Here is a 21,974-nt window from a genome sequence, read left to right on the forward strand (position 1 = left end):
CGTGCCTGTATCTGGAACATAGTACTCAATTGTCCCGACCAGAAACGTCGCCTGTCCATTCCCCTCCCCAGGTGCTGCCTGACCTGCTGAGTTCCTCCAGCACGTTGCATTTGCTCAAGATTCAAACATCTACAGTTTCTTGTGTCTTGATTTTACTCTTCAATTATCATGATAGCCAGCAAGCTGATTTGAGGCCCACGAAATGAAAAACTGAAGACCGCAAGCATATGATCGGTGATTATTAATAATTTACAGCCTACATCTTGATTGGCATTACTTGTACTCCTCGGGAAACTGATGGGAAAGATGGATTGCTGCTGCCATGGCTACAGGTAAACAAACTTTTCAATCATTACCATTAGTTTAGACAGCGCGGAATCAGCCCCTTCGACCCATCGAGTTCGCATCGACCAGCAATACCCACACATTAGCTCTACCCTACACACACTTGGGACAATTTACACTAAAAACCAAGCCAATTAACCTACAAACCAGTACGTCTTTGGAGTGTGGGAGGAAACCGAAGATCTCAGAGAAAACCCATGCAGGTCACAGGGAGAACGTACAAACTCCGTACAGACAGCACCCGTAGTCATGATCAAACCCGGGACTCTGGCGCTGGCGCTGAAAGGCAGCAACTCTGCCGCTGCGCCACCGTGCTGCCCGTCTTGTCCTTTGCCATTGGATCACGCAAAACTACTTTTATTATGAACTTTATAAAGGATTTTGAAAAATTGATGTAATGGGAGATCGCGATGAAAAGAGGCAACGCAAGTAGATAGAGTGGTAAAGAAGACATGCGGCACGGTTGCCTTCGTTGGTCAGGGCATTGAGTGCAATAGTCAGGAAGTCAAGATGCAGCTCCACAAGACTAGGGTTGGGCCGCAGTTGGAGTATTGCATGCGAAAGGGGAAATCATGGGGATTTACGAAGGGGAAATCATGCTTGACAAATCTACTGGAATTTTTTGAGGATGTAACTAGGAAAATTGACAAGGGAGAGTCAGTGGATGTGGTGTACCTCGACTTTCAGAAAGCCTTCGACAAGGTCCCACATAGGAGATTAGTGGGCAAAATTAGGGCACATGGTATTGGGGGTAGGGTACTGACATGGATAGAAAATTGGTTAACAGACAGAAAGCAAAGAGTGGGGATAAATGGGTCCCTTTCGGAATGGCAGGCAGTGACCAGTGGGGTACCGCAGGTTCGGTGCTGGGACCCCAGCTATTTACGATATACATTAATGACTTAGACGAAGGGATTAAAAGTACCATTAGCAAATTTGCAGATGATACTAAGTTGGGGGGTAGTGTGAATTGTGAGGAAGATGCAATAAGGCTGCAGGGTGACCTGGACAGGTTGTGTGAGTGGGCGGATACATGGCAGATGCAGTTTAATGTAGATAAGTGTGAGGTTATTCACTTTGGAAGTAAGAATAGAAAGGCAGATTATTATCTGAATGGTGTCAAGTTAGGAGGAGGGGGAGTTCAACGAGATCTGGGTGTCCTAGTGCATCAGTCAATGAAAGGAAGCATGCAGGTTCAGCAGGCAGTGAAGAAAGCCAATGGAATGTTGGCCTTCGTAACAAGAGGAGTTGAGTATAGGAGCAAAGAGGTCCTTCTACAGTTGTACCGGGCCCTGGTGAGACCGCACCTGTAGTACTGTGTGCAGTTTTGGTCTCCAAATTTGAGGAAGGATATTCTTGCTATGGAGGGCGTGCAGCGTAGGTTCACTAGATTAATTCCCGGAATGGCGGGACTGTCGTATGTTGAAAGGCTGGAGCGATTGGGCTTGTATACACTGGAATTTAGAAGGATGAGGGGGGATCTTATTGAAACATATAAGATAATTAGGGGATTGGACACATTAGAGGCAGATAACATGTTCCCAATGTTGGGGGAGTCCAGAACAAGGGGCCACAGTTTGAGAATAAGGGGTAGGCCATTTAGAACGGAGATGAGGAAGAACTTTTTCAGTCAGAGGGTGGTGAAGGTGTGGAATTCTCTGCCTCAGAAGGCAGTGGAGGCCAGTTCGTTGGATGCTTTCAAGAGAGAGCTGGATAGAGCTCTTAAGGATAGCGGAGTGAGGGGGTATGGGGAGAAGGCAGGAACGGGGTACTGATTGATAGTGATCAGCCATGATCGCATTGAATGGCGGTGCTGGCTCGAAGGGCTGAATGGCCTACTCCTGCACCTATTGTCTATTGTCTATTGTCTATTGAAAGGAAGAATGCCATTAAGCTGGAAAGAGAGCAGACATGTACGCACATGTTGCCAGGTCCTGAGGGCCTGAGCTATAGAGAGATAGGCTAGGACTTTATTCCTTGGAGCGCAGGAGGATGAGGGGGTGATCTTTTGGAGCTGTTTAAGATTATGAGGTGGATAGATAGGGTGAATGCAGAATCTTTTACCCAGAGTAGGGGAATCAAGAACTGGAGGATGGGTTTAAATTGAGAGGGGAAAGATTTATTGGGAACCCGAGGAGCAATTTTCCTTTACACGGAGTGGTGGGTGTATGCAATGAGCTGCCAGGGGAGGTAGTTGAGGCAGGTACTATAACATTTAAAATACATTTATACCGGTCAACGAAAGGAAAGGGGTCTATTTCGAGGATTATGGGCCAAACACAGGCAGGTGAGAGGGGATCTTATCGAAACGTATAAGATTATTAAGGGGTTGGACACGTTAGAGGCAGGAAACATGTTCCCAATGTTGGGGGAGTCCAGAACAAGGGGCCACAGTTTAAGAATAAGGGGTAGGCCATTTAGAACTGAGATGAGGAAAAACTTTTTCAGTCAGAGAGTTGTGAATCTGGAATTGTCTGCCTCAGAAGGCAGTAGAGGCCAATTCTCTGAATGTATTCAAGAGAGAGCTAGATAGAGCTCTTAAGGATAGCAGAGTCAGGGGGTATGGGGAGAAGGCAGGAACGGAGTACTGATTGAGAATGATCAGTCATGATCACATTGAATGGCGGTGCTGGCTCGAAGGGCCGAATGGCCTACTCCTGCACTTATTGTCTATTGGTAAGACTAATGTTGATGGGGCATCTTGGTCTGCATGGACAATTTGGGCTGTGTGACTCTGGGCGTTCTTGGTCCTTGGATTTCAAATGGAATAGGTATTAGGAACTTTGTTGGTATTCCCATTTACACTGGACCAATTAGCACTAAGAGCAAAGAGGGGAATTGTCCAACAAGGGGCGGCACGGTAGCGCAGCGGTAGAGTTGCTGCTTTACAGCGAATGCAGCGCCGGAGACTCAGGTTCGATCCTGACTACGGGTGCTGCACTGTAAGGAGTTTGTACGTTCTCCCCGTGACCTGCGTGGGTTTTCTCCGAGATCTTCGGTTTCCTCCCACACTCCAAAGATGTACAGGTATGTAGGTTAATTGGCTGGGTAAATGTAAAAATTGTCCCTAGTGGGTGTAGGATAGTGTTAATGTACGGGGATCACTGGGCGGCACGGACTTGGAGGGCCGAAAAGGCCTGTTTCCGGCTGTAGATATATGATATGATGATATGAAGGATATTTTACTTAAGCAAAGTGCTGGAGGAACTCAGTAGGTCAGGCAGCATATGTGGAGGGAATGGACAATGACATTTTGGGTTAGGACCCTTCTTCAGACTACATAGTTTAGCTGGATTCCTCCAGACCTTTGTGTTTTGATCATGATTCCAGCATCTGCAGTTCCTTGAGTCTGCAAGATATTGCTTAATCTGCTTCTGGAGAATGGGGCGAGTTAAAAGTGTACATTTTTTGATCAGGGAACATTAAAGAAATGGTAAGACACAAAATGCTGGAGTAACTCAGTGGGTCAGGCAGCATCTGTGGAGAACATGGATAGGTGACGTTTCACAAAGTGCTGGAGTAACTCAGCGGGTCAGGCAGCATCTCTGGAGAACATGGACAGGTGACATTTCGGCTCAGGACCCTTCTTCGGACATGGTGATCATAACACAAGAGGATTCAGGTCAATTATATAAGTGGATAGATGCAAGGTGGAACCAAAAGGTGACAGGCAAAACTGACAGACAAATCCAAGACTTGCATTGTGAAAAAATGCAGAGAAATGTTAATCAGGAAAGGGGTGCTAAGGATGTCAGATTGGTAATAATAGGGGGAATGAAGTTGGCTACAAAGAATTAGAGGAAATTAAAATGGAGCTAAATAGAACACGAGATTAGCTGTCGTCATCAATAGGAATCCAAACATTGTTAAGACATAAATGGTCACACATGGAGGAGCAGTGGGACTCGAGGGCAAAATTAGGCTGTATTAATTTAGCTTATTGCCACTGTACTGAGGTACAGTGAAAAGGTGTGTAGGAAAAAAAACTGCGGATGCTGGTCTAAATCGAAGGCAGACAGAAAATGCTGGAGCAACTCAGTGGGTCAGGCAGCATCTCGAGAGAGAGAAGGAATGGGTGACGTTTTGGGTCGAGACCCATCATCAGTCTGAAGAAAGGTCTCGACCTGAAACGTCACCCATTCCTTCTCTCCTGAGATGCTGCCTGACCTGCTGAGTTAGTCCAGCATTTTGTGAAATAAATACCTTGTGGTAGATGGTAGCTCAGGATCGCAATAGTTGCTGGCAGAATGGTTCAGATGCCTGATAAAAGCTAGGAAGAAACTGTCTCGGAATCTGGAGGTATGCGTTTCCACACTTCTGTATCTCTTGCCTGATGGGAGGGGCGAAGATGATGCTGCTGGCCTTGCCGAGGCAGCGTGGAGGTGTAGATGGAGTCATTGGAAGGGAAGTTGGTTTGTGATGGTCTGGGTTGCGTTCACAATTCTCTGCAATCTCCTGCGGTCCTGGACGGAGCTGTTCCCAAACCATGCTGCCATGCATCCCGATAGAATGCTTTCAACGGCACATCTGTAGAATTGTAGAACGTTAAGTTACTTAATGAAAACAGTTTTTCTTCAAGGAAGAAGATGACTCCAAAGCAATGGTGAGGGAGGAGACGGTGAAGACACTGTGTAAATTATTCATTGTATTTTCTATGTTCGTTATATGTAAAGGTGATGCTAGGGCACTGAAACATTAGTAAATATTGCTCCCATACTCAATAAAAGGGAAGGATAAACTCAGTATCTCCAGGCAAGTCAGTCACACCTCTGGGGTGGGAGATGAATGATGGCAAACTGGCACAGATTTGCTACGGGCAACTCGTATTTAACTCGCATAGATGGGGCACCTTGGTAGGCATGTACAAGTTAGGCCGAAGGGCCTGTATTGACCCTGTTTTCGTGGTGTTCATTGGAATCAGGAACAGCTTCTTCCCCTCTCTCATAGGGCTTCTGAATGGTCCTTCCATAAGCTCGGGTTCTGTTCGATTCACCTCCACCCCCATTGCGGACATTGGACTTTGAAGTCTCTGGAGCTGGTGCGCTACAATGCTGAGAACTCTATTCTGCACTCTGTATCTTCCCCTTTGCTCTACTGGAGTTTGGCTTGATTGTGTCTGATTTGATTAGACAGCAAACAAAACAAAGCTTTGCCCTGTACTTTGGTACACGTGACAGTCATAAACCTGCACCAGAGTGAGAAACTAAAAAACACAAACATTAGTGAGGAGTAAGAATAGTGGGAAATATGGACAACAAAACTGAAAGCAAAATAAAATATTTCTCATATGTTCAATTTTGATTTTGCATTATATTAGTTTTTTTATTTATATAACATTTTATTAATAAAAATGTCAAGGGTTTTATTAACATATTTATATATATATATATGTCCCAGTTAGAACAATGCACTGTAATTCTCACTTGCTGCAGCACAACAGAATATGTAAACACAGTACACTGTAAACAATATCATAAACGAGAGAGAAAAAACATAAACATAGTACTCTGTAAACAATATCATAAATGAGGAAAAACAGTTCAGTGTGTATATAGACACATATTCACTTTGCATATATATATAAATATATATATATATATTATTCTTTGTTTTTTATATGTATATACATGTGTGTGTGTGTGTGTGTGTGTGTGTGTAGACACATTCACTTTGTATATGATTCAGCGTCCACACCCTCCTACAGAAAGCCCAAGCCAGATGGGCAGGCCATGTCGTCAGAACACCTGAGAGTTGACTGCCAAAACAGCTTCTGTATGGAGACCTGTGACAGGGCAAGCGCTCAGTAGGAGGACAGAAGAAACGGTTTAAGGACTGCCTCAAAGTGTCCCTCAAAGACTTGGACATCAACCTCAGGACTTGGGAGTCTCTTGCTCTGGACCGTCCAACCTGGCGTAGCAAGCTCACCACAGGAGCCCGTGCAGCAGAGAACAGACGCACTGCAGAGGCCCAGAGGAAACGCACCGCGCGCAAGGCCCGGGCTACCTCCACTCCCACTGCAGCACCCATCCACTTGTGTCCTACGTGTGGGCATGCCTTCCGGGCCCAGATTGGCCTCACCAGTCACTCCCGGACCCACAGTCACCAATCCTCCAACTGAAAGTGAAGTCATGGTCATCTTCCAACCGAAGGACGAACAACATATATATATATATAAATATTATTGATTTTTATGTGTACGTATATGTATATACGTGTGTGTGTTCGTATATACATATACATACGTGTACACATAAAAACAGACAACAAGAGTGCAATAATAACATAGTTATGTAGGTCCGAGCTTATTTGGAGGTTATCGTGTTGCATAAAAACATAGAAAATAGGTGCAGGAGTAGGCCATTCGGCCCTTCGAGCCTGCACTGCCATTCAATATGATCATAGCTGATCATCCAACTCAGTATCCTGTACCTGCCTTCTCTCCATACCCCCTGATCCCTTTAGCCACAAGGGCCACATCTAACTCCCTCTTAAATATAGCCAATGAACTGGCCTCAACTATCTTCTGTGGCAGAGAATTCCACAGATTCACCACTCTCTGTGAAGAAATGTTTTCTCATCTCGGTCCTAAAAGACTTCCCCCTTATCCTTAAACTGTGACCCCCTGGTTCTGGACTTCCCCAACATTGGGAACAATCTTCCTGCATCTAGCCTGTCCAACCCCTTAAGAAAAACTTTCTCATCTCGGTCCTAAAAGACTTCTTATCCTTATCCTTAAACTGTGACCCGTGACTTAAACAGTGTTTAAATAGCCTGGTGGCTGTAGGGAAGAAGCTTATAACATTTATCAAATAGATCTCTTTAATTTATTGAGCTCGTTGTTTGTTTATTATAATCATCTATTGAGAACTGCGTTTACAAGCGAATGTGTAAAACGCTTGACAATGTCCATAGATTTGACAGTGTAAGAAAATAACTGCAGATGCTGGTACAAATCGAAGGTATTTATTTCACAGAGTGCTGGGGTAACTCAGCAGGTCAGGCAGCATCTCTGGAGATAGGGAATGGGCGACGTCTCGGGTCGAGACCCTTCTTCAGACTGATGTTTCACAGAGTGCTGGAGTAACAGCAGGTCAGGCAGCATCAGGAGAGAGGGAATGGGTGACGTCTCGGGTCGAGACTTGGTTAGTGGATGGTGGGAGGGTATAAAATTGTGAAGGAAGCCGTCAATGAAAGCAGCCGGAAGAGGGCAAGTGTTTTGTGCGGCTCCTTTTCTTCTCCCTTTTGTGTGTGTGTGTGTGTGTGTGTGTGTGTGTGAGAGGGATTAGTTTGAGGCAGCTGTGTTGTGTTGTGTTGTCTGTGCCTCAGGAGTGTGGTGCAGCAGCTAGCAGTGGGTGGTGGTCCAAGCAGGCGTTTGTATCCATTCTCTCGTGTTGGTTACATTCGCAGTGGCGGCAGCGGCAATGGTTACATGGATTGTCGCCTCTGCAATAGTCATCGCTCTGTACATTTTGATCTACTACAATTTCCTGACCGGGGTTCCATGCCGGAGCGACACCTCGCTGAAAGGCAGGACGGCGATAGTTACAGGTACAGGGGACAAATAGACGCAATAATAATAAAATTAATAATAATAATAATAATAATAACAATGCTGGGAGTAATTCAGCGTCTCTGGAGAGAAAGGGAAACGTGAGACCATCCTTCCTTCAGACTGGGACAAACTTCAGACCTTGTCCACACTCCAAACATTGAACGCTTTCCATTTCTCCCACTTTGTAGCCTCGTTTTTCTTTGTGTTGTGTGTTCACATAATGCTGGAGTAACTCAGCAGGTCGGGCAGCATCTCGGGAGAGAAGGAATGGGCGACGTTTGGGGTCCTGACCCTTCTTCAGTCTGATCCTTCTTTGTCCACTTTGAAGAAGTTCTCCTCCTCTCTTCGACGAGGGTTTAGCAACATGCTCTCTCGTTGCTCCCCCTCTGTGATTTATTTTTCTCTCCCCCCCTCTATATTTTTTCTTTGCACTTGAATTCATCCGGTGCAGTTTCAACGTTACATTCAGCTGATTGCATTTGTGTGGGGTTTGTTTTCATTTTAATGTTGTTGTGCGTTTCAAGGTGCAAATAGTGGGATTGGGAAAGCGACGGCGTTAGACTTGGCCAGCCGGGGAGCCCGTGTGATTGCGGCTTGCAGGAACAAACAGCGAGCAGAGGCGGCGATCCTTGACATCAGGAAGGTAAGGAGGGAGACCTTTTGTTGCAGCCAAGTTTGTATAGAAGACACACACACGACATACTCGTCTCTGGAGAGCAGGAACAATAGACAATAGGTGCCATTCAATGTGATCATGGCTGATCATTCTCAATCAGTACCCCGTTCCTGCCTTCTCCCCATACCCCCTGACTCCACTATCCTTAAGAGCTCTATCTAGCTCTCTCTTGAATGCATTCAGAGAATTGGCCTCCACTGCCTTCTGAGGCAGAGAATTCCACAGATTCACAACTCTCTGACTGAAAAAGGTTTTCCCTCATCTCAGTTCTAAATGGCCTACCCCTTATTCTTAGAATGTGGCCCCTTGTTCTGGACTCCCCCAACATTGGGAACATGTTTCCTGTCTCTAACATGTCCAACCCCTTAATAATCTTATACGTTTCAATAAGATCTCCTCACATCCGTCTAAATTCCAGTGGCGACGTTTCGGGTCGAGACCCCTTCTTCCGAAACGTCACCTATTCCTTCTCTCCAGCAGGGAAAAGAAAAGTGTGTAGGAAAACATAGTACTCTGCACTTCAGTCTGAAGAAGGGTCTCGACCAGAAACGTCACCCATTCCTTCTCTCCTGAGATGCTGCCTGACCTGCTGAGTTACTCCAGCATTTTGTGTCAACCTTCTCTCCAGTGATGTTTCCACCAGGACCAGAGGGCACAGCCTCAGAATTAAAGGACCTTCTTTCAGGAAGGAGATGAGGAGAAATTTCTTCAGTCAGAGGATGGTGAATCTGTGGAATTAATTGCCACGGAAGGCCGTGGAGGTCAAGTGCAGATGATAGATAGATTCTTGTGTAAGAAAATAACTGCAGATGCTGGTACAAATCGAAGGTATTTATTTCACAAAATGCTGGAGTAACTCAGCAGGTCAGGCAGCATCTCAGGAGAGAAGGAATGGGTGACGTTTCAGGTCGAGACCCTTCTTCCTCATATTCTGTCTGAAGGAAGGATCTCTTACCCGAAACGTCACCTATTCCTTTTCTCTACAGATGCTGCCTGACCCGCTGAGTTACTCCAGCACTCTGAAACGTCACCTATCCATGTTCTCCAGAGATGCTGCCTGTCCCGCTGAGTTACTCCAGCACTCTGCGAAACGTCGCCTATCCATGTTCTCCACAGATGCTGCCTGACCCGCTGAGTTACTCCAGCACTCTGTGAAACGTCACCTATCCATGTTCTCCACGGATGCTGCCTGAGTTACTCCAGCGTTTCGTGTCTATCTTTGGGAGAAACCAGCATCTGCAGATCTTTGTTTCAACATTGCGATTGGAAAAGCATGTTCAAGAAAGTAAACGGTGCTCTTTGTTTGCAACACCACCCTAAACGTTACGAATGAACTTGGAGCAAAATACCGCAGTTACTCCAGCATTTTGTGTCTATTTTCGGTCTGTGTGGTGGACTGGCGGTAATCTCTGTCTGGAGTGGGGGAGGGTGGAACGAAGTGTACCTACTGCCTGTACCTGCCGCTGATAAACATAGTTTATGCACTGGTGCTGATAGCAGGCCTTGACTAAGCAACGTGACTAACGAGCTTTAATAATCTACTGGACCCTCTGCTGTGTGCAGGAGGAGGTAGCAGCCTGGCTGTGAGACCGGAGTATAGGTGTCAGGGGTTAGTCATAAGTGATAGGAGCAGAATTAGGCCATTCGGCCTATCAAGTCTACACCACCATTCAATCGTGACTATTCTTTCTCTCCGTCGTAACCCCATTCTCCTACCTTCTCCCCATAACCTCTGACAACCGTACTAATCAAGAACCTATATATCTCTGTCTTAAAAATATCCACCGGCCTGTTTCCATGCTGAATCTTTAAGCTAAACTAAACTCAAATTAACTTCACATCCCCACACAGACCTTTCTGTCCTGGGCCTTCTCCATTGCCAGAGTGAGGCCACTCACAAGCTGGAGCAACAGCACCTCATATTCTGCATGGGCAGTTCACAACCCAGCGGTGTTAACAACAGCCTGAAGAAGGGTCTCCACCCGAAACGTCACCCATTGCTTCTCTCCAGAGATGCTGCCTGGCCCGCTGAGTTACTCCAGCATTTTGTGTTTTGCTCAAGATTCCAGCATCTGCAGTCTCTTATGTCTTCAAATTACCTGTAGTTTAGCCCAGGGCTGGAAAAGAAATGTTGAAGTGTGTAGGAAGGAACTGCAGATGCAGGTTTAATCCGAAGATAGACACAAAATGCTGGAGTAACTCAGCGGGTCAGGCAGGATCTCTGGATAAAAGGAATAGGTAATTTGTTCTATATCACCGTCTCTATCTCTCATTTCCCTTTCTCCTGACTCTCAGTCTGAAGAAGGGTCTCCACCCGAAACATCACCTATTCCTTCTCTGATTAATCCTCTCCTGATTTTGTGCACCTCTAAGATCGCCCCTCAACCACCCTCGCTTCAAGGAATAAAGTCCTAGCCTGCCCCAACCTCTCCCTGTAGCTCAGGCCATCGAGTCCTGGTAACATCCTCACAAATTTTCCTTGTACCCTTTCCAGCTTGACAACATCTTTCCCATAACATGGTGTCCAGAACTGAACGCAGTACAAGTAGTCCCCAGGTGACGATGGGTTCGACTTGCGATAGTTTGACTTTGCAATGGTGGAAACAGCCGCTCGCTTCCGTCCACGTGATCGCGTGTATTACAATGCATTTCGACTTGCAATGCTTTCGGTTTCCGATGGGTTTCTCGGAACGGAATCCCATCGGAGGCTGAGGAGCACCTGTACTCTAAATGCGGCCTCACCAGCGTCTTACACAACTGCAACTTGACCTCCCAGCTTCTGTACCGTACTCTGCCTGATTGTACAGGGCATTGGTGAGACCGCACCTGGAATATTGCGTACAGTTTTGGTCTCCTAATCTGAGGAAAGACATTCTTGCCATAGAGGGAGTACAGAGAAGGTTCACCAGATTGATTCCTGGGATGGCAGGACTTTCATATGAAGAAAGACTGGATAGACTCGGCTTGTACTCGCTGGAATTTAGAAGATTGAGGGGGGATCTTATAGAAACTTACAAAATTCTTAAGGGGTTGGACAGGCTAGATGCAGGAAGATTGTTCCCGATGTTGGGGAAGTCCAGAACAAGGGGTCACAGTTTAAGGATGAGGGGGAAGTCTTTTAGAGAAAGTTGTTTTTCACACAGAGAGTGGTGAATCTGTGGAATTCTCTGCCACAGAAGGTAGTTGAGGCCAGTTCATCGGCTATATTTAAGAGGGAGTTAGATGTGGCCCTTGTGGCTAAAGGGATCAGGGGGTATGGAGAGAAGGCAGGTACGGGATACTGAGTTGGATGATCAGCCATGATCATATTGTATGGCGGTGCAGGCTCGAAGGGCCGAATGGCCTACTCCTGCACCTATTTTCTATGTTTCTATGAAGGCCAATGTGCCAAATGTCTGTCTGTTACTTACAGAAGAGCGGCAACAACCAAGTGATCTACATGCACCTGGACCTGGCGAGTCTCAAATCAGTCAGGGCTTTTGCAGAGACCTTCTTGAAATCAGAACCACAGTTACATTTGCTGGTCAACAACGCAGGCAAGTATCAAACTGTCCCATTGTACCCAGCGTCCAACCCAAGCAACTGCCCGCATTCTTACGGCTCTAACTGAGACCGGTGCGCAGGGACTGGTAAATGTTGAAGGAAACGCCAGCATCCCACCAGAAATATTTAAAATTATGAGAGGAATCGAGAACCAGAGGACATAGGCTTGAGGTGGGGGGGGGAGATTTAATCGGAACCTGAGGGGTAACTTTTTCACACAGAGGGTGGTGGGTGTATGGAACAAGCTGCCAGGGGAGGTAGTTGATCCATGGACAATCGCAACGTTTAAGAAACATTTGGACAGGGATAGAACGGGTCTAGAGTGATATGGGCCAAATGCAGGCAGGTGGGACCAGTGTAGGTGGGGCATGTTGGTCAGTGTGGGCAAGGAGGGCCGATGACTGGTGAAGGGCCATGACCCAATACGACACCCATTTCTTATCTCCAGAGATGCTGCCTGAGTTACTCCAGCATTCAATAGACAATAGGTGCAGGAGGAGGCCATTCGGCCCTTCGAGCCAGCACCGCCATTCAATGTGATCATGGCTGATCATTCTCAATCAGTACCCCGTTCCTGCCTTCTCCCCATATCCCCTAACTCCGCTATCCTTAAGAGCTCTATCTAGCTCTCTCTTGAATGCATTCAGAGAATTGGCCTCCACTGAGTCAAAGTCAAAGTCAAAGTCAACTTTATTGCCAATTTCCAGTTAGTTTACACAGACAGAAAATCGAAATACCGTTTCCCACAATCCCGAGGAATAAAGTGCATTAAATTAAGTTAAAATTAAAAAGGCACAGCAAACAACAATCAATATAAAATATAGTCACTTCAATGAAAAAAAAAAAGATGAAGCTGAATATATTACAATAAAAAAATAATGAACAGTAGTGCAAAGCCTGTCGATAGCAGCGTTAAAAAAAGTGTCTGGTGCTGGATGTGCGTGTGTGTGGGGTGTTAAAGTCCAGGTCCAATGGGGGCAGGGGAGAGAGGAGGAAGGGAGGGGAGAGAGTTCAGCATCCTGACAGCCTGGTGGAAAAAACTGTTCTTTAGTCGGGTGGTGCTCGACCTCAGGCTGCGAAACCTTCTCCCTGAAGGCAGGAGGGTGAAGAGGCTGTTGGAGGGGTGGGAGGGGTCGGAGGGGTCACCCACAATGCTTAATGCTTTGCGGGTGAGGCGGGTGGTGTAAAGGACCAGGAGTGTTGGGAGTGAGGCGCCAGTGATCCTCTCAGCAGTGTTCACTATGCGCTGCAGGGTCTTGCGGCTGGAGGCTGTGCAGCTTCCGAACCACACAGTGATGCAGCTGCTGAGGATGCTCTCAATGGCGCCTCGATAAAAAGTGTACATGATGGGTGTGGGGGCTCCCGCTCTCTTCAGTTTGCGGAGGAAGTAGAGGCGCTGCTGGGCTTTTTGGCGATGGACGTGGTGTTGTTGCTCCAGGAGAGATCCTCGGTGATGTTCACCCCCAGGAATTTGGTGCTGCTCACCTGCTCCACAGCAGCACCATTGATGGTCAGTGGGTGGGGGTGTTGGGTGTGCGTTCTCCTGAAGTCGACAACAATCTCCTTTGTTTTCTCCACATTCAGGAAGAGATTGTTGTCTGTGCACCACGCGGCCAGCTGGTTCACCTCCTTCCTGTAGTGGGTCTCGTCGTTGTTACTGATGAGACCCACCGCGGTTGTGTCATCCGCAAACTTGACGAAGTGGTTGGAGCTGTGGGTGGGTGTGCAGTCGTGGGTCAGCAAGTTGAAGAGCAGGGGGCTTAGCACACATCCTTGTGGGGCCCCCGTACTCAGCGTGATGGTGTCCGATGTGTTGCTGCCGACCCGTACAGACTGGGGTCTGGCAGTGAGGAAGTCCAGCAGCCAGTTGCAGAGAAGGGGGCTGAGGCCCAGATTTGTTAGTTTACAAACCAGCTGCTGGGGGATGATGGTGTTGAATGCTGAGCTAAAGTCTATGAACAGCATCCTAACATATGAGTTTTTAGTGTCCAAGTGGGTGAGGACTGGGTGTAGAGCAGAGGAGATGGCATCGTCAGTGGACCGCTTAGCTCGATATGCAAACTGAAACGGGTCCAGGGAGGGGGGGAGGTTGGATCTGATCTGCTTCATGACCAGCCTCTCGAAGCACTTCATGATGGTTGAAGTCAGCGCTACAGGGCGGTAGTCGTTGAAGCAGGATGGAGAAGACTTCTTGGGCACAGGTATGATGGTGGTTTCTTTGAAGCACGAGGGAACAACAGCTTGGCTCAGGGAGATGTTGAAGATGTCTGTGAGGACATCTGTGAGCTCAGCTGCGCAGTCTTTTAGCACACGACCAGGAATGTTGTCAGGTCCAGAAGCTCTCCGGGTGTTGATCCTTAACAGTGTACTCCTCACACTGCCTGGAGACAGACAAATAGCCTGGTCGTTGGGGGGGGAGTTGTTTTCTGCGCAGGTGTGTTGCTCTGTGCTTCAAAGCGTGCGAAGAAGCCGTTGAGGTCGTTCAGGAGAGAGGTGTCACTGTCACAGGTCTGTGGTAAGGGTTTGTAGTCCGTGATAGTCCTAATACCCTTCCACAGGCTTCGTGTGTCTCTGCTGTCACTGAAGTGGGCTGTGATGCGCCGGGTGTAGTGTTGTTTGGCTTTCCTGATGCCACTGGAAAGGTTGGCCCTGGCTGCTCTGAGACCGGCTGGATTGCCCTCTCTGAAGGCAACGTTGCGGACCCTCAGCAGCCCATGGACCTCCCCTGTCAGCCATGGCTTCTGGTTAGCCCGGATGGTGATGGCTCTGGTGTGGGTCACATCGTCAATGCATTTGGTGATGTAGCCTGTAACTGTCTCTGTGTATTCCTGGATGTTGGTTGTGTTGTTGTATGTTGCTGCCTGCTTGAACATGTCCCAGTCTGTAGTCTCAAAGCAGTTTTGGAGTGCAGCTGTGCTGTCCTCTGACCACACACGTACCTCTTTTGAAACCGGTTTGGTGACTTTCACCCGGGGTCTGTATGCCGGTTTCAGCAGAACGGTGAGGTGATCAGAGAGGCCGATGTGGGGGAGGGGGGAAGCTTTGTATGCTCCTTTGATGGTCGTGTAAACAAGGTCCAAGGTGTTGTTTTCTCGTGTTGGGAAATCAACATGCTGGTATACTTTGGGCATGACAGTTTTTAGGTTAGCATGGTTGAAGTCCCCAGCTACGATGAGAAAGCCATCTGGGTGTGCTGTCTGCTGCTCAGAGATGGCCCGGTACAGTTCGCAGAGTGCCTCCTCTCTGTCCTTGTTGTTGGAACTGGGAGGGATGTAAACAGCGACTAACAGGATAGCTGTTAGCTCCCTCGGGAGGTAGAAAGGCCGGCACTTCACAACCATAAACTCCGCCAGCGGTGAACAGTGTTTGTAGACCAACACAACGTCCCGACACCAAGCATCACTGATGTAAACAATCACACCGCCGCCGCGAGTCTTCCCCCCACTAACCGTAGCTCTGTCCGATCGGTAGCATGTTAGCCGGTCGAGCTGAACAGCGGAGTCCGGGATGTTGTCATTAAGCCATGTTTCCGTAAAAACGTAAACACAGCATTCCCTCACCTCACGCTGGGTCGACCGAAGAAGTCTTATAGTGTCCATTTTATTGTCCAGTGAGCGTACATTAGCCATTAGCATGCTGGGAATAGCCGGTCTGTGTGGGCTAGCCGCTAGCCTAGCCCGGATGCCTCCGCGCTTACCCCTCTTCTGCTTCCTCTCACACCGCCTGCGGCGTCTCCTTTCCAGCCGGGGGGCAGCACTCGAGGCCGAGGTCAGGCAGAGTATTCTGAGGCCGCTAAGTTCCTCTGCAAGCGTAGCGTCCAGTGTTGATGATGTTGTTGTTTTCTTGTCCAGCAAGAACTCACGACTATACTGTCTACTGCTGACTGTCCAGAGTTGTTGAAGTGACAAACTTGACGAACTTGAAAAAACATTAAAAACACTCGAAAAATCGGGAGAGCGTGGGGCCGCTGCGTCTGCACGCGCCGCCATTTTTTTCTGAGGCAGAGAATTCCACAGATTCACAACTCTCTGACTGAAAAAGTTTTTCCTCATCTCAGTTCTAAATGGCCTACCCCTTATTCTTAAACTGTGGCCCCTTGTTCTGGACTCCCCCAACATTGGGAACATGTTTCCTGCCTCTAACGTGTCCAACCCCTTAATAATCTTATACGTTTCGATAAGATCTCCTCTCATCTTTCTAATTCCATTCGGTGTAAACCAGCATCTGCAGTTCCGTCCTTTTACTCGAAATGCTTTACCAAAGAGAAGGATGCTGCAGTATATCAGTGGAGATGGTGGCCGTGATGTTAACGGATGAGGAGGAGGAGGAGGAGAATATAGAAAGGGCACTGTACATAAAGCATCTCGGAGTCCATGAACACATTCTGAACTTTGCATCTGCTTGTTTTCCCCATTACAAAGTCCCACAACGACCGTGTTGATGGAAACTCTGTGTAAACATCTTGTGGTTGGGTTCAGCCGTTCCCACCAGGTGTGGGAGCAGTCAGGGTAAGACCCATGGCCTGTGTACTTTCCACCAGTCATGGTAAGACCCATGGCCTGTGTACTTTCCACCAGTCATGGTAAGACCCATGGCCTGTGTACTTTCCACCAGTCATGGTAAGACCCATGGCCTGTGTATTTTCCACCACATCTACAGAAAAAGCTGATTATGTGGAATTCTCTGCCACAGAAGGCAGTGGAGGCCAATTCACTGGATGTTTTCAAGAGAGAGTTATATTTAGCTCTTAGGGCTAAGGGAATGTGATCAGCCATGATCATATTGAATGGTGGTGCTGGCACAAAGGGCCGAATGGCCTACTCCTGCACCTATTTTTCTATGTTTTCTACTCCAGGCCACAGCAGGTCGGCAGAACCTAAAGTTTAATTTAGAGATACAGTGCAGAAAAAGGCCCTTTGGCCCACCGAGTCCGCGCCGACCAGTGATCCCCGCACACTAGCACTACCCGAGGGATTTCTCCGAGATCTTCGGTTTCCTCACACACTCCAAAAACGTGCAGGTTTGTAGGTTAATTGGCTTGGTACAAATGTAAAGTGTGTAGGGTAGTGTTAGTGTGTGGGGTGATCACTGGTTGGTGGGCCGAAGGGCCTGTTTCCGTGCTGTGTTTCTAAACAAGGTGCTGGCTTAAGAAACACGACACAAATGCTGGAGTAACTCAGCGGGCCAGGCAGCATCTCTGGGAAAACGTCCTGCTGAGTTATTCCACGCTGTATCTCTGAACTACAGTAACCAAGCTGACTGAGGAGTAACGCAGATGTCGCCACCTACAGGTACTGGACAAGTCGGCCGGACGGCGGACGGGTTCAATATGGCCTGGGGGATCAACCACCTGGGTCACTTCCTGCTGACCGGGCTGCTGCTGGACCGCCTGAAGCTGTGCGCTCCGAGCCGCGTGGTGGTGGTGACCTCTATTACACACCGCCTGGGTAGAGTGGACCTGACCAACCTCACCTCCACCGGAGCGGGCTACCTCAACAGCCTGGTCAGCTACAGCACGAGCAAGCTGTGCAACGTGCTCTTCGCCAGGGAGCTGGCCAACCGCCTGGAGGGCACCAACGTCACCATCTACTCTGTGCACCCAGGTGAGCAGTCAGTGGTTGGACGAGCAGCAGGATCGACACTAAAGCCCGCAGTAACTCAGCGGGTCGGGCAGCATCTCTGGAGAGAAGGAACGGGGGTGACGTTTCGGGTCGAGACCCTTCTTCAGACAAAGAGAGATTGGACAAATCTCTCAAACTATAGACAATAGACAATAGGTGCAGGAGGAGGCCATTCAGCCCTTCGAGCCAGCACCGCCATTCAATGTGATCATGGCTGATCACTCTCAATCAGTACCCCGTTCCTGCCTTCTCCCCATACCCCCTCACTCCGCTATCCTTAAGAGCTCTATCCAGCTCTCTCTTGAAAGCATCCAACGAACTGGCCTCCACTGCCTTCTGAGGCAGAGAATTCCACACCTTCACCACTCTCTGACTGAAAAAGTTCTTCCTCATCTCCGTTCTAAATGGCCTACCCCTTATTCTTAAACTGTGGCCCCTTGTTCTGGACTCCCCCAACATTGGGAACATGTTTCCCGCCTCTAATGTGTCCAATCCCCTAATTATCTTATATGTTTCAATAAGATCCCCCCTCATCCTTCTAAATTCCAGTGTATACAAGCCCAATCGCTCCAGCCTTTCAACATACGACAGTCCCGCCATTCCGGGAATTAACCTAGTGAACCTACGCTGCACGCCCTCCATAGCAAGAATATCCTTCCTCAAATTTGGAGACCAAAACTGCACACAGTACTCCAGGTGCCGGAGTAGCTCAGCGGGTCGGGCAGCATCTCTGGAGAGGAGGAACGGGGGTGACGTTTCGGGTTGAGACCCTTCTTCAGACCTGCTCCATGGAGCCACTGAGTGGCCAAAGCCCAGAACTGCGATGACTGATTCTATTTCCCATTGGAAGCATTAAATCAGTCATCGCAGTTCTGGGGTTTGGCCACTCGGTGGCTCTATGGAGCAGGTGGCCCCTGACATCAGTCTGAAGAAGGGTCTCGACCTGAAACTTTAACCATTCCTCCCCCCCAGAGATGCTGCCCGTTCCGCTGAGTTACTAAAGACATTTAGTATAAGAAAATAACTGCAGATGCTGGTACAAATCGAAGGCATTTATTCACAAAATGCTGAAGTAACTCAGCAGGTCAGGCAGCATCTCGGGAGAGAAGGAATGGGTGACGTTTCGGGTCGAGACCCTTCTTCAGACTGATGTCAGGGGGGCGGGACAAAGGAAGGATATAGGTGGAGACAGGAAGATAGAGGGAGATCTGGGAAGGAGGAGGGGAAGAGAGGGACAGAGGAACTATCTAAAGTTGGAGAAGTCGATGTTCATACCACTGGGCTGCAAGCTGCCCAGGCGAAATATGAGGTGCTGTTCCTCCAATTTCCGGTGGGCCTCACTATGGCACTGGAGGAGTCCCATGACAGAAAGGTCCGACTGGGAATGGGGGGGGGAAGTTGAAGTGCTCGGCCACCGGGAGACCGGTTTGGCCAACGCGGACCGAGCGCAGGTGTTGAGCGAAGCGATCGCCGAGCCTGCGCTTGGTTTCGCCGATGTAAATAAGTTGACATCTGGAGCAGCGGATGCAATAGATGAGGTTGGAGGAGGTGCAGGTGAACCTCTGTCTCACCTGGAAAGACTGTTTGGGTCCTTGGATGGAGTTGAGGGGGGAGGTAAAGGGACAGGTGTGGCATGTCGTGCGGTTGCAGGGGAAAGTCAAAACTTTCTATATTTATACTAAAGACAGTTTGTGTCCATCCCTGATTACCTTACATTTCCAGGTGAGAAACAAGCTTACAGGATTTTGTAAGAAAATAACTGCAGATGCTGGTACAAAATCGAAGGTATTTATTTCACAAAATGCTGGAGTAACTCAGCAGGTCAGGCAGCATCTCAGGAGAGAAGGAATGGGTGACGTTTTGGGTCGAGACCCTTCTCCAGACCGATTCACAGGATTTTGTAGTCGGGATCTTGGGCGACATGGGCAAGTTGTGCTGAAGAGCCTGTTTCCAAGCTGGAGGTCTCTGAGTTTATAACTGGATGTAAAGGGAAAGTAAGAGATAGGAGCAAGAATTGCATGCCTGAGATTTGGAAAAAGATTGAGAGGCTAGGACAAAGTGATGAGGTGGATAAATGAGACCACAGCTATCAGAAGAATGATTTATCAGAAGGGGCAGCATGGTGGCGCAGCGGTAGAGTTGCTGCCTCACAGCGCCAGAGACCCAGGTTCGATCCTGACTACGGGTGCTGTCTGTACAGAGATTGCACGTTCTCCCTATGACCTGCGTGGGGTTTCTCCGGGTGCTCCGGTTTCCTCCCACACTCCAAAGACGTGCAGGTTTGTAGTTAATTGGTTTCTGTAAATTGTGTGCATCATTGTGTTCCATTATGTTCCAAAACGTACCTATCCGTGTTCTCCAGAGATGCTGCCTGACCCGCTGAGTTACTCCAGCACTCTGTGAAACGTCACCTATCCATGTTCTCCAGAGATGCTGCCTGACCCGCTGAGTTACTCCAGCACTCTGTGTCTTCACTTCATCGCAAACTGAATTCATGGCCTTCGTTTTTCTTTTCCCAGGCTTTGTGTTCACCAATGTGTTTCGTGACTTGGGCATCGTCTGTAAACTCCTGTTCTTCCCCGTCGCCTTCCTGTTCTTCCGAAGTCCGGCTGAAGGTGCTCAGACCATCATTCATTGTGCGGTGCAGGAGGGCATTGAGAAGTTCAGCGGCAGGTACTTTGCCGACTGCGGCGTTCGGCAGGTCTCTCCTCGCGCGCGGGACGATGCGGTGGCCAGGAAAATCTGGGAAGTCAGTGAGAGACTCGCCGGTCTCCACACCGGCTAACACCCCCTCCCAGAAAAACGGCAGCAATCCCTCTCGGCCAGCACCTTCAACAACATCTGTGAGAAAACATTTGAATATTTACAGCTTTTGTTTTTTTAACAATTTTGGGGGGGAAAATGGTGTAAAATTTATAAAACATATTTAAATATAATAACAAAGTAAATTAGCTTCGAGTTCTTGCAGAGGACGAAGAGATTGTACTATGTCATGATTTTTCAAATGGTAAACCTTTCATTCAAGTGTTTAATCTAAAAATATTTTAACCTGCTTTATCACAATGTTTGTCAGTGGAGTTTGCTGTTTTAAAAATTTGGGGTGGCATGGTGGCGCAGCGGTAGAGTTGCTGTCTCACAGCGCCATTTGATCCTGACTACGGGCGCTGTCTGTACGGAGTTTGTACGTTCTCCCCGTGACCTGCGTGGGTTTTCTCCCACACTCCAAAGACGTGCAGGTTTGCAGGTTAATTGGCATTGGTAAAATTGTAAGTTGGCCCTAGTGTGTGGGATATTGCTAGTGTACGGGGTGATCTCTGGTCAGCTGGGACTCGGTGGGCTGAAAGGCCTGTTTCCACACTGTATCTCCAAATTGTAAAAGTAGTGCTGACTAAATTAAAAAGCATTTAGTATAAGAAAATAACTGCAGATGCTGGTACAAATCGAAGGTATTTATTTCACAAAATGCTGGAGTAACTCAGCAGGTCAGGCAGCATCTCAGGAGAGAAGGAATGGGTGACGTTTCGGGTCGAGACCCTTCTTCAGTCTGATGAAACATCGGCCATTCCTTCTCTCCTGAGATGCTGCCTGACCTGCTGAGTTACTCCAGCATTTTGTGAAATAAGTACCTTAAATTAAAAAGCATGATCATTTTCCACATAATCCACTTTCAACAAACTCCACCGACAAACATTGTGACTAACCAGCTAAAACATTTTTTAGATTAAACTCTCGTATGAAAGGTTTACCAATTTTTAAAAAACATTAAGCTTCATCTTCTGCAAGAACACGCAACTAATTTGCTTTCCATATTATATTTGTATATTTTTATATTTCTGTACTTCTCCCACGCGGCGGAGTGTTCCGGAGACCCGCGCGGGCCCGATCCACCCGCCAAGCTACCACGGCTACCGACGACCAGAACGATGAGCGAAGACAGGAACGCGCCCCGGTCGGCCCGACTCCCCCCACAGGCCTCCCAGGGGACTGCGGTGAAGCCGGGCCTGTCTGGGCTGAAGGAGCCTCAGCGTTGTGGCGGCGATGGGACTCTCGGTGGCGGTGGGGCCTTGCGGACGATGAGCGTGAGGGGGGAGGGGAAGACGATGGGGACCCAGCGTGAGGGACGGTGGGAGAACAAAGGGGGACCTCGTCTGGGGGAGGGGGGGGTACTCTGGTTTAGAATCCTCTGCCCATGGGATAAGTCTGTGTTCGTTTGTTCCGGTGAAGGCGCTGTGCACAC

The 21,974-nt window shown here is 48.3% G+C and overlaps 1 protein-coding gene across 1 annotated transcript; it reads left to right on the top strand.

Moving 5' to 3' along the window:
• The first annotated feature begins 7,697 nt into the window (after nt 1-7,697).
• Nucleotides 7,698-21,221, top strand: LOC144606180 (dehydrogenase/reductase SDR family member 13-like). Its single transcript, XM_078422028.1, has 6 exons — nt 7,698-7,893; nt 8,422-8,540; nt 11,986-12,113; nt 13,315-13,322; nt 17,420-17,719; nt 20,257-21,221. Exons 1-6 carry the CDS (start codon nt 7,767-7,769, stop codon nt 20,520-20,522), a joined length of 948 nt encoding a protein of 315 aa, XP_078278154.1. The 5' UTR covers nt 7,698-7,766; the 3' UTR covers nt 20,523-21,221.
• Nucleotides 21,222-21,974: the final 753 nt, after the last annotated feature.

Source organism: Rhinoraja longicauda, chromosome 26 (genome assembly GCF_053455715.1).
Source record: "Rhinoraja longicauda isolate Sanriku21f chromosome 26, sRhiLon1.1, whole genome shotgun sequence".
Taxonomy (NCBI): domain Eukaryota; kingdom Metazoa; phylum Chordata; class Chondrichthyes; order Rajiformes; family Arhynchobatidae; genus Rhinoraja; species Rhinoraja longicauda.

Excerpts from the sequence above, each read along its gene's own strand:
- LOC144606180 (XM_078422028.1), top strand. The coding sequence starts at position 7,767 with ATGGTTACATGGATTGTCGCCTCTGCAATAGTCATCGCTCTGTACATT. Across the intron at positions 7,894-8,421 it reads CAGGACGGCGATAGTTACAG|GTGCAAATAGTGGGATTGGG; the intron begins GTACAGGGGACA and ends GTGCGTTTCAAG. Across the intron at positions 8,541-11,985 it reads CGATCCTTGACATCAGGAAG|AAGAGCGGCAACAACCAAGT; the intron begins GTAAGGAGGGAG and ends TGTTACTTACAG.